The sequence below is a fragment of the Neltuma alba genome, unplaced genomic scaffold (assembly GCF_004799145.2).
Source record: "Neltuma alba isolate B1F8T4 unplaced genomic scaffold, ASM479914v2 tig00013629_pilon, whole genome shotgun sequence".
Taxonomy (NCBI): domain Eukaryota; kingdom Viridiplantae; phylum Streptophyta; class Magnoliopsida; order Fabales; family Fabaceae; genus Neltuma; species Neltuma alba.
The window spans coordinates 31771-44933 of NW_021637813.1; the positions used below are offsets into that span (position 1 = coordinate 31771).

Sequence of the window (13163 nt, forward strand, 5' to 3'; positions counted from 1 at the left end):
CAATATAAAATCTAAAATCCAGAGGACTACACGTCACTATCATCACTGTTTATTTACAATGACGGTAAATCCTTTTCTTTTAACATTTTTGGATTGATATCATCTTGATTCCTAAAATTTAATTTTTTTTTTAATCCTTGTCAGGATTGTTGATCTTTTGAAGCAGCGTTTTTGAGACAAAAACAGATAATGTTAAATTTTAGAAATCAAAATTAAAATAAGATTAAATTTTAAGAATTAAAAATAATTTCAATTCTAAATTTCTAGATTGTTATTGAATTTTAGGCAATTTTACTCTTAATGTAATAATCCTATTTTATGTGTTTCAAAAAAAATCTGGGATAGTGACAACTTGATCTGTTTTGTAAAATGATGCCTGAAGTCTTTGATCGTCCAATTTGAAAAAAGCACGTCTGATGGATGAAAAATATTTTAAAGCTCGACTTGAAAATTTTTAAAATTTAATATTTATAAAAAAGATGAGTCATAATATACTACAAACTGATGTCAATTTAAGTTACAATTAATTACTTAAAATTTATAACGGTATTTGGCTTATATATAAAATTGTTTTCGACTTATTTTTTAGTGTTTATAATATCTATTAAAATTTACAACTATCCTATTATTTATGTGTCTTTTTGCAAATTTAAATAATACGTCATTAATTTCTAAATAGAGAAATAGTGTCCATTTTAAGATAATTTTAAATATTAAAAAGATCATTAAAATCATTAAAAAAATTAAATCACTCATGAAAAAATGGTTAATGTAAATAATATATAAACCTGCAAACTGAAGAATTGACGTACTCTCTTTAAACCCTATTCTGTGTGCCATGTCGTTATATTTTTCAAAGACACGTATTATAGGCTAAATCACTGCTATGAATAACTTGTAAAATCATGACAACTAACATAGTCTCACTTAGGGATGTTTTGATAACATAACAAATCAAGATAAATTTCTTCATATATTTATTTTGTATATCGTAAATTACTTTTAAAATTATAATTTTGATTCTATCTGAACATCATCTTAGTGAAGTTTTTTAAACATCTAGTTAGGCAAAAGCTTATGCCACAAGGGAATTAGTCATTGTAACTGGTCCTCCACAAATAATTTAAATATATAACTAGGTATTATAATCAGTAGATGGTAGAGTAACCTGCTACTACCCTGATCTTTTTAAATTTAGGAGGAGTTTGGAAACCCTCATAATCATTTTAAAAAATACTTTTATGGAAGTCAAGATAAAACTCCTTTAATATATTTATTTCAAACTTCGTAAAATTATTTCTGAAAAAATATTCCAAACATTTCCTTCCATCCTATTCATATATATGTCTAGCTAGGTAAGCGCGTCCATCTTATCCAGGCGCAAGTCTTAGGGTGTGTTTGGATTAACAGTGAAGAAGTAACTTTTTTTTTCAATCTAACTTTTACAGAAGTCAAAATTGGATAAAAGCAGCTTTTTTTTAGCTTATTGTATAAGTCCGTTTCAGTGACAGAAGTCAGATTGCAAAAATGTGATTCCAAACACATCCTCAATCAAAAAAACTCCTTTTGCTGGTAGAAAAGTCAGTTTGAAAGTCCATATGTGATTCCAAACATACTCTTAACCTACTTACGGTCTATACTTGGCCACGGGCAAATTAAAGGCAAGTTTTGGATTTTGCTCAAAAGCAAGTCCATGGATGTTCCAATAGAGCTTGTTTTTGCGCCTGCACAATCTTGAGCAGAATCCTTAGTTAAAAGTTAGAATACAATTCATTTTGAACGTTGATAATGGGTTATTGGATCTTCTAATGATTCCCACTTTGATAATCCAAAACATACTCTAACGTTGTTCTCTAATTTCAACAAGTAGTTGTTGGACAATGGCATTGATTTTTCTTTTGGGGGGGGGGGGGGGGGACTTCTTTCGTTATATGATAAAATATATATATATATATTTATATATATCAATCACGTTTTCATGAAAACTGTGACGTGTTAAGGCTGGAAATTGTACAAATGAGCTTTGACGTGTTAAAGTAGGAGACCAAAAAATACAACACACAAAATGTCAAACGTGATCCAGACTTTAATGTTATTTGTAAAATGCATCAACACCTTACTTTTATTTATGATGTTTCTAACGTCTTGATGTTATACTTTTAGTATTTTTTAATACTCTAAATCATAAAGAAAATTAAGGTATTGAATGCATCAAGAAGATAATATCAGAATGTTAAATATACTGTTAATAAGATTAAGCGGCTAGATATAAAAAATAATACTATTTCTAGTTTTTGATATAAGAATTAGTTTGACTTTCAACTTGATTATAAATATAAGATCCTAATCCATTTTGTCTCTCATATTTATTTATTTTTTAAATATAATTCTAATAACAATTACACATATTAGATGTTTCATCAAATAATAAGTTCTAAATAATATGCATAATTAGCAAAAAAAAACATCTATTTATTATAAATAACTAATTTAAATTATTTTTTAATCTAATCAAATTAATTAATTAGTTTTTATATTAAGTATTAAAGATATATGATGACGTTTGATGATACTTTACTCGAATAAAAATACCGTTAACGTCAATATCACTGAAAGCGTTGCAGTTTAATTTAATGCAGGGAAACGGGCGGACCGTGAGGCTAACGGAGATTAACGTGAATGGTATGAATGAAATTACTAGAACAAGCTGACGTGGGGACTAAAGAATAGACCAATCTTTATATGGCAAGCAATAAAATTTTGTTTTTGTTGACAATTTTTTTGAATCATTTGGGTGAGACAAGCCACGAGGGGAATCCGCTTAAAGCTGGGGGAACGTTCTTGAAATTGGCCTTGTATCACGTGAACTCCACTTGCTTTAGTTGAAATTTGTGAATTTTTCCTTATCTATGAGGTGTTTGGCTACCTCCAAACCAGGGTTTTAGAAGCAATTTTTCGTAAAACGAGACAAATTCCTTCACATATTTATTTCATAAACCGTAAAACACTTCTGAAACCATAGTTTGGTTTCTATCCAAACACCCCTTTTTAATTCTCATATAAAGTGATATTATCCACTTCGTCATTCTCAAAAATTATAGTAATTACTATCTCTGGTTCTAATTATAAAAACTAGTTGACTAATTTGAGGAGATTAAGAAAGTAAGTTGAGTTAGTAATTTGTCCTAAATAGATGTTGTCTTTCCTAAAATATCCTTGTTAATCAAGTGTATTGGCTAGAACTACTATTGTTAGAAAGATTACTTTGAAAAAAAAATGTATAAATATGAGAGACAAAGTGGATTGAGGTCTTATATTTAGGATCAAAATAAAAATCAAACAAAGTCTTATATTGAGAACCGGATGTAGTACTTTTTTTATTAATAAATGAAAGAAGGTAATAATTGAGAAAAATACTGTACTATGCTGTATATTTTGGAGTCAGAGGAGTATGTAATTAATTTAAGTTAACTTTTTATTCTGTTATTCATCAATTATCATAAATTTGAAACCGAACCCTTGTCATAAATTGTTCGTTAATTTTTAATTAATGCGAACAACTAAACTAAAAGCTAAATCCGGAGCTTGAACCAGGAAGCGGAGTAAAGGATGGGAGACATTTTCAAGAAGAGGAAATTTTAAATAAAAATCATTATAAATACTAAAGAAAAAATATAATCAATTAAAAAGCGAACAACATAAATCTTGTTATTATTTTCTAGTAGTATAATTGAATTTGTCATTTGCTTATTATGAAACTTTTTGATAATTATATCATTTCCTTTTGAGATCACATAGTGTGATAAGAGCACGATGGCATCTTGTAAGGCATCAAGGTGGCGACCAGGTGAAGTTGCACTTACAATCAATAAGATGATGTTCATATTACTCAAGAAGAGTCTGAGCAAGTCCACAATCCTCTTCCGCTTCATGACACCAAGGCCTAGTTACTAGATACTCGATAAAAAGATGAGATTTTTCGAAGACTAGGGAATTTGTTGAGGTTGCAAATGCGACTTTAACTAGAGTTGGTAAAAAAATAACCTAACCTAACAAACATGGCAGGCTAGTGCCAAGCTGTCAAAGTGAGTTATTTCAATGTCTTACGTATAACTAATTTTTTTAATATTTATAAATTAATTATTTAATTCTTATATTTATAATTATGGAAAGTATTAAATAATAATAGAATAAAATAGCAACACATGCCACATTAGATGCAGTTAGGTATCACGGGAGCAGATCGTCTCAGGAGAAGGTTTTTTAGCGTCTCTCAGAATCTACATATCTTGTCCGTCCATTCCATCATGATCATCCATGAAGTGACATTTCATGGAATATTTAAAATCGCATCTAAACTGTTCATCTTGTTATAATTGTTGACGTCCATTCATTTCCAGAATCCTTGCGGCCATCACGAAAACACTTTCTTAGTTTGCTGTGAATTTCCAACCCCATCGATGATGCAAACAGGAAGCTCCATGGTTACCGTCAATTGGGCACTATGAGAGAATCACCATAATTTTGCCAAAAGCAACCTATTGGGTCTAGTATGCTTCTTTCTCCATATCTTTGCCCTTCTTTCCACTTCTTTTTTAATTAGCTTTTAACTAGCTTAGTTTCTTATTATATATATGTATATAATATTCTATATACTCATTTTTCAGTTTTTTGGTTTTAAACCAAATTTTTTTAAAATAACCGAACTAAAAACCGATCACCAAAATTTAAGAAAAATAAAACCGAACGAAAACTGAACACCAAAATATCCAAACTGAAAAACGAAAATATATTCGATTCGGTGATCAGTTACAGTTTGATTTTGCTCACCTCCCCTAACGAGCATATTTATTCCAAAAACTCCATGCCTCCTCTAAATTATCAATTGTTTTCCGAATCCAGGAGCCAAATCAGTTTCCATAAATTAAGACTTGCAAAATAAATCTATGTAATACACATAACAAAAACTTCTGTAAAACTCAAAAATTACATAAATTAAATACAAAAAAGCTACATTTGAAAGGAGAGCTAAACATTCTACAGCATTGATCTTGTGTAATGAAAAATACATTATATTAAAAGCAAATAATCAATACTAAATGTATATAATACGAGTAACAAAATGCAACATTCTTTTCTTCTTCTTCTTTTTTTTTTAATAAACTAAAAATGCAATAAATTTTATATAATCAATAGTAAATGCATAAACACGATAAATAAATCTTCAACAATGTTAAACAAGAACCATCTCGTGTCTTTTATGAACTTAATAAAAAAACCTAACTTTAAGTGGAGAAAATTTCATAAAAGTTTTTTTTGGGGTTTAAATTCCAATTATATTACATAACAAAGGAAATACATTTTGCAGCGTCAGTAGATAGAAGATTAAATAAAGACCTACTTACGATACAACAACACCTAGCAAACAGTAAAGACATGTGACATTGGAGATTTGTCATATTGTCTACGAAAATAAAAAGCTATTATCTCTCATTACTAAAAAAAAAAAACAACTAGTTTTACTTTACCTTGCCTCTGAGAAATGAAAATAGATAGCCACTAAAGTAGTCTTGCAAATTGGAGAAACAAAAGATTGGAATAAGGAGTAGGATTCATGAACACGTAGATGGAAAAGCAGAACAAGGAAAAACTTTAAAGCTGATGAACGGAGACCGCATGAGTAAATTGTTAAGAGTTTTCCCGCTACTTAATTCTTTCAATAGAAAAAGTGTGGCCAGGATTTGTTGAAAATGAAGGGTGATCATTCATTTTTAATATCATGATGATGTGGTGTATTGTTAACTCTTAGATCATATGAATGGTTAGGATTAAGAGATATCGAGGGAATTTGACAAAAGGGCACTGAGAGGATCCGTTCCCGGCACGATGCACCCCTTGTTTTAGACCGTGGGCTATTCATGATGGACCCAAGAGCCAGGGATGTGATTTCAACCCGGAAATACTCGGGGCGACGAAGATCGAGTACTGAACTAAAAATATTGCTTTTGACCAAAAGAAAAAGAACTAGAGATACTGCTTCTGACCCCAAAAAACAACAAAGAACTAAATGTACTGATTTACCAAAAGAAAAACTGAATTAAAAAAAAAGCCCAAAAACACCTAACAACAGGCAAAGAATAATAAAGCTTTCTGAGACTATTCATCTTTCATTTCTGCATGCTGTCTTCTTGATATCAAATTTGACATCGATACTCAGAACAGACTCAGACGACGATCTTCAATCCGCCTCTGTGAGTCTTTTTCATCGCCCCTCATATTCTGATTCTCCATTCTCATTGGGATCATCTCCGTCCTCCTTCCTCCATCTTTACTCGTCTCTGTTTGTAGATATAAATACATCTCTATTTTTCTCTCGCATTCCCTGTATATAAATTGATAGATGGGTTGCACTGTAAGGGAAAAGCACCTCCGAGCGAATCGGAGGCCTCGATCATCTAAGCCCGATATGGATTCCTGTTGTTATCTCGACAAGGCTTCCATCTCCAAATCTGTACTGGAATCAAGCTTGAAGCCTCTGAAAAACCATCTCGCTCTCAACGATTCTTCTCAGAATCTAAATTCCAACTCTAATCCTACCCTTGACCCTAATTTCTCTCTTAATATTGAGGAAACCGGCTGGGGTTACTGCACCGAAGAACAATTAGAAGAAATTCTATTAAAAAACTTGGAATATATATATAATGAAGCTGTATCAAAGCTTGTTGCGTTGGGCTACGACGAGGACGTTGCTATCAAAGCAATATTGCGAAATGGACACTGTTATGGTGGAATGGATGTGCTCACCAATATAGTACAAAATTCGTTGGCTTATTTGAATAGTAACTGTATCAGTACTAATACTAGTAGTAATGGCAATTCGGATGAGTCCGATCCTGTTTTCTCTGACTTGAGGCAGTTGGAGGAGTACTCTCTGGAAGGGATGGTCGGTTTGCTGCAGCAAGTCAGGCCGCATTTGAGTAAAGGCGATGCTATGTGGTGTTTGCTTATGAGTGATCTTCATGTAGGACGGGCAAGTGCTATGGAAATCCCAGTGCTTCCTGCTCCAGGTAATGGTTGTCCAGCTCCTAGTGCCTCTGAGGCCGTTAGCAATTCAGTTGGTGTCTTGGCCCCTGCCCTGTGTAGGTTTCATGGGGGTTGGGGATTTGGAAATGGGGGAGGCTCAGATCTCCCCTTCAATGGGTTCTTCTCTTATACTGCAGAGATGAATTTACAAAGAGATATTGAACTTCCCAAAAGGTTTAATCTTTCTCCTTCAATGAAGTCTTTATTGAAAAGAAATGTTGCAATGTTTGCTGCTGGTTTTAGGGCAAATTCAAAACAATTGCGGACACAGGCTAAGGCCTCTCCAAGCACTTGCAGTTTGTCAAGCATGGAATCTCCAGCTGTATCTGGCACTGATGTCCCAAATGAGCAGTCTGGGGATTCTCAGAATCTGAATAACCATGACGCTGTGAACTCAGTGTTGAGCAAATTCCGTGATTTGAATCTTGATGAGAATCTGGAGTTTGTGACAGAAGATCAGAAAGATGAGGTAATTGTCACTCTATTTCATCAAATTAAGGATCTTGAGAAACAAGTAAAGGAGCGAAAAGATTGGGCCCATCAGAAGGCAATGCAGGCTGCAAGAAAGCTTAGCAATGATTTGACTGAGCTGAAAATGTTGAGGATGGAAAGAGAGGAGACTCAGAGATTGAAGAAAGGGAAACAAGCGCTTGAGGACACAACCGTGAAAAGACTCTCAGAGATGGAGAATGCTTTACGAAAGGCCAGTGGTCAAGTGGACCGTGCTAATGCAGCTGTGAGACGGCTTGAGACAGAGAATGCAGAGATTAAAGCAGAGATGGAGGCTTCCAAATTAAGTGCATCTGAATCAGTCACAACTTGCATGCAAGCTGCAAAGAGGGAGAAAAAGTGCATGAAGAGGCTTATAGCTTGGGAAAAACAGAAAGCTCAGCTACAGCAAGAGATTTCAGGTGAGAAAGAGAAGATATTGGAGATACAGGAAGAATTGGTTCAGATTAAACAGCGTCAAAAAGATGCCGAGGTGTGCACTCCACCATCCTTTTTCTGGTTAATCTAAATTTGTTTATTAATGAACAATATCATTTACGCATACCTCATAAAAAGGTGAAAAAGATCCTATGCATTTACATCTCTAATGTCATAGCAAGTATAACCAATAATAAGATCAGATATCTCAAATGCGGCCCGGATGGGTGTCAAATTTAAACACGGCTTATTATATTCACCTTGTCATATCTAGCTTCTACATGAAGCTCTTTTCTTCATAAGTGTGAATGGTATCGTGTTTAATCATATTTGAAATTAGAGTCCGCAATGTGTTGTTTAACATGTCTTACATTATAGGACTTACATTTAATTATAATCACAAGCGGCTGGTTATTAAGTGTGATTTTAGAAAGATGAAACCCTATTGGACATATTGTGTATGCGTAGACATGTGCTTGGGGTTTTAGCATAATATGCTGAACAATACTAGTTCAATTTTACATTGTCAAATTGAGCAACTCAATACTTGAATATGTGTACTTGGCTCCACGGATTTCAACTTTAAATTCCAATATTCACAGAATCTTTGATTAGGTTATGATGTGTTGTGATGTTTTACTTGCCTCTAAAAAGGTTTCCATCTCTTGGTGATAATTTGGGATAATGTAGCAGATTATATAGTATACTGATAAACACTCTTCAATATGCTTAGACTGCAGTACCCTTATGTGGGATGTATAATTTATTAATATTATTTGATCTGGTGAAAGGGAACAGGTAGTGCGTGAACATGTTATGCTTTCCACTATTTTTTGGCGTTATATTCTTATTGGTAACTACGATCTTTCTTTAGTTGGAATCTTCAATGTGATTATAAATTTATATTACATTCAACAAATGCCAATCAAACTAAACTCTTAAAGATGTATTGAGATGCATATTTGCAGTTTGATTGTAGGTCTGAACATAAATCTATTTATGATCATTGTTTCTAATTTTTGTCAAATTGAAATCTAGTGCTTTCAATCAAGATCTAATTTATGTCTTTCTTGTTTTAATTTTTTTATCTTTAGTGCAATATTGCAAGTAGAGTTTACATTTCTTTCTACCTTTAATGTTATTTTACCCAGTTTAAAACCAAATGGAAATTGAATTCCCTATAGCTGAAGGAACTCACTAATTTTGCTAATATTTTGGAGATAATTTCGCTGATAAATTGATCCCCAGTTATCAGCAACGGAACTTTGCTTTTCTGTGTACTTTTATGTTTTGCGGGTCAAGAACTGATGTCCCTGGTTCTCCTATATCGTACATATTATATATATTTGTTTTCTCACCTATAATCCTGAAAATGAAATTATGTGGTTAACCGAAGCTAATATGAAAATGCTATTCCTGAAATTTCCCTCTATTATCGTCATTCAAGTCTCTTTTGAATAGTATACTGTGATTTTGCCAGCATTCAATCTGATACAACAAACTTCTTCTGGTTACCATTATTTCCAATAGGAATCTGATGCTGTGAAAACTGTTGTTTCTGTCTGGCCCTTCTTTGTTTTCCTTCTAAAGGTGTGTTCTGATGGGGGATATGGGGGAGAAGGGAAGGTTACCTTGAAATCTCTTCCCCATTTGGAATTTGCTATGAAAAAAAGAGGGGGAGGGAGGAAGACGGGGTTTTTGTGCGTGTTGGGGGAAGGAAAAAAGGGGGAGGGGGTCAACCAACCCTCCGAAGTCTTTCACAGTTCTCTCTCCTTTATGATTTTAAGCTCTCCCATTTTGGGGTTTCGTTGGAGGAGGAGTTTTTCCCTGAACAGAGGAGAAAACTTTTCCTGAACAGAGGGACGGATGAATGAAGGTTGACCCTTCAATGTCTTTCACAATTCTCTCTCTTAAAATTTTAAGTTCCTCCAAGTTGGGGGATCTTGGAGGAGTAGGTTTTCCTTGAACAAAGGGAATGAAACGCCCATTTAAGCTTTCCTTTTCATTCATTCTTTTCCCTTCCCTTTTGATTGGATTCCAATCCCTTGCCTTCCCAATTCCCATCTGCGTCTACTGAATCAGCTATGTTGCCACGCATCTTATGGCAGGTCAAGTGGGGGGAGGAGCTGAAGGCTAAAGAGGAAGCCTTAGGATTAGTTGAGGAGGAGCAACGCGCTAAGGAAGCAGCGGAGGCTAATAATAAGAGGAACCATGAAGCTTTGCGCCTGAAGATAGAGATAGATTTCCAGCGCCACAAGGATGATCTCCTAAGACTGGAGCAGGAGCTGTCACGCTTAAAAGCATCTGCTCTGTCTGCTGAGTTTCAAAATCAATTAAATGCTTCACCTGCAAGTGAGTCTGAAGGTGCAAAGCCCCAGAGAGAGACAATTGCTAAGCTGCTTCAAGAATTAGATAAACTGCAGGCTTTTTCAGATAAAGAAGTAAACTCTGATAGGGAATGCATAATATGCATGAAAGATGAAGTCTCTGTTGTTTTCTTGCCTTGTGCCCACCAAGTTATGTGTGCTACTTGCAGTGATGAGTATGGGAGAAAGGGCAGAGCTGCTTGTCCTTGCTGTCATGTTCCAATTGAGCAGAGGATTCGCGTATTTGGGGCAAGTTCGTAGCTGATAGTTTTTTTTAATATATGCTATGAATTTTCATACTTGTCCTTTATCTTACATTGCATGCTGTGAGGCGTCAGCATAAATCGGGATTTATGTAAATAAAAGCCTAGTCCTGGCGCTAGCTCGCCTCCTGGAATATCTCAAACTCGTGTTTGGTTGCTGCTGAAAATAGGAAATAAATATGTCCATTTTTTTCCCCAAAAAACAAGGTCGACCTTTTGATGCTTGTATGAATAACTACGGCAAATGGAGAAAATACGAAGGTGACGCTTCATGCATAGCTCCATATTTGAGAAAAATGAGCCATTGAAGATTACTTGAAGCAGTTTGCCTTGGCTTTCAGGTATGCTTGCAGTTCTGCAACTGCATTATATCAAAAGGGTGTTTGGAAAACCATAGAAGTATTTTAAAAAGTATTTTTTTTTATGAATTGAGATAAATTTTTTTATATATTTATTTTGTATACTATAAAATTACATGGTTTCGTTTCCACTCAAATATCCTCAAAATGCCATGTGAATGGCCTTTTCTTGGACATAATTAGCATTTTGGATTTTTAAAATTACTATTCATAATAATTAGTAATTCGTCCTGCTCAATGCATGAGCTAGCTCGTTTATATCACGAATCAAATGGTCATACACATCCGAGTATTGAGGTCTGAGTCTGAGGATTTGCCCTTAAGAGGATTTATTCTCTTTTGAAAACTTTCTACTTATCAATCATGAATTAATCAAACAACCCCCCATCTACCTATATATTCATATATAAAAACATAATTGCATGCGTGTCAATAGGACATTGAAGTGGATTTTCGCGAATATTTTATACTTTTCTCATAGGGACGATCAATCTCGCTTGATAATGCCTAGGAGTAATAATTTTTATAGCTGGCACTTGTCTAAATTGCCTTTCTATGAGTAGGAATCCCTTGTTTTGAGAAGCATGTATGAGCAATTCCAAACCTTGAACATATGATATTTATCCTCAACAAGGCCAACATCAGGTGGTAAATAGTACCGAAGAGAATTCGGCTTGTTCAATTATTGTAAAACTGGAGAGATTTTTCAAAGCACTTCTATAACGTCCACAAACTAAGGGTATGTTTGATTAGCATTGAGCAAAACTGACTTTTAATCCATCTGACTTTTGTAACTGAAGTTAGAATAAAAGTCAATTAGTGTAATGCGGTTTATGTTTGGATATGTGCTTTTAAAAAGTCAGTTGAAAAAATTAAAAATTGTTTGAATGATCAATAGAAAAGTTAGTTTAGTTGTAAAATGACTGAAAAGGGCATGAAGTAGTATTTGAAATTTTATGTTTTTAATGTGATAATAGTTTAAAAAACACGTAAAATTATTATGATAAAATATAAATAGTTTATTTGTGAAATTATAAAATAAAAATATTTGTTATGGAGAAAAATTTGAAAGCACATTGTAAATAATTAATTAAATATACATAATAGACAAACATGAATATAAATTAAAATTCATTTGGTCTCTAATTAACGTAAATGGAATCACATAACTAATTAGATCGTAAGCTTTGTACAATTTTTTCATAAGTGAGTTAGAAAAGTTAATCCAGATTGCGTTGGATAAGTCAGTTAGAAAAGTTACTTTTTCCCATAAGTCAGTTAGAAAAGAAGCCCCATCCAAACAATCTTCTGAACCACAATAAGCCACAAACCTCAGTTTCACGCTTCTCTGTGTGCTTTTACCATCTGCAACCGCAATCCAAATGAGGCCTAAGCCATTGAAGAAGGAATACAAACCCAAACCTCTACCCAAAAAAGAAGAAATAAGAAAAAATGACCCAAAAAAATGAAAATTACAAAATATTAAATAAGAAATATTAACAAAAATTTATTGTGATTTACAAATTCAATATTATCAACATTAAATAAGATGTTGATAGCAAGTCGAATTTCAAATTTAGTAATTTTTACCTTCTTTTTTATTATTTTCCCGAGAAATAAAACCCCTCATCCCAAAAGAAGAAATCCAAAAAGGGAAGTTCATGAGAATAGCAAAGAGGGGCAGGTGGCAGCTGAAAAATAGTGCCACGTGGCCAAATAGAAGACCGATAAATTTAGTTGGAGGAGTTCAGAAAGCACGAGAGAACCGTTCTTGTATACAAAAATATCAACCCGGCTGTTGTGAGAACAAGTACTGTTAATAACAACAAAAATAATTTCACAAAAAAAAAAGGTGTAACAACAAAACTAATCAAAAGACGACGACTCTGAATCTCTGATTCGTAAAGTTAACAAGAACAACAGTCACACGGTTCCTTTGGTTGGCAATGTCCATTAATTGCTCGTATGGTCCATTTTTCATTTCATTTCCCGTGAACCTCAAGATCTGATTGATCTCCACTAAGTTAGAAAAGCAAGTGTATTTTAATTTCAATCCAACGAGACTCCCAAAAAAGTTGGAGACTACTTAAGTGATCTATTTGTTGAACTGTATCACCATCGTACCTCTGTGTACATAACCCGTGATGTTCACCGTCATATATGTT

At 33.7% G+C, this 13163-nt stretch overlaps 1 protein-coding gene across 1 annotated transcript; it reads left to right on the forward strand.

Moving 5' to 3' along the window:
• Window positions 1-6230: 6230 nt before the first annotated feature.
• On the forward strand, window positions 6231-10773 carry LOC114738576 (MND1-interacting protein 1-like). The gene is made up of 2 exons (XM_028926635.1): window positions 6231-8065; window positions 10119-10773. Exons 1-2 carry the CDS (start codon window positions 6401-6403, stop codon window positions 10635-10637), a joined length of 2184 nt encoding a protein of 727 aa, XP_028782468.1. The 5' UTR covers window positions 6231-6400; the 3' UTR covers window positions 10638-10773.
• Window positions 10774-13163: the final 2390 nt, after the last annotated feature.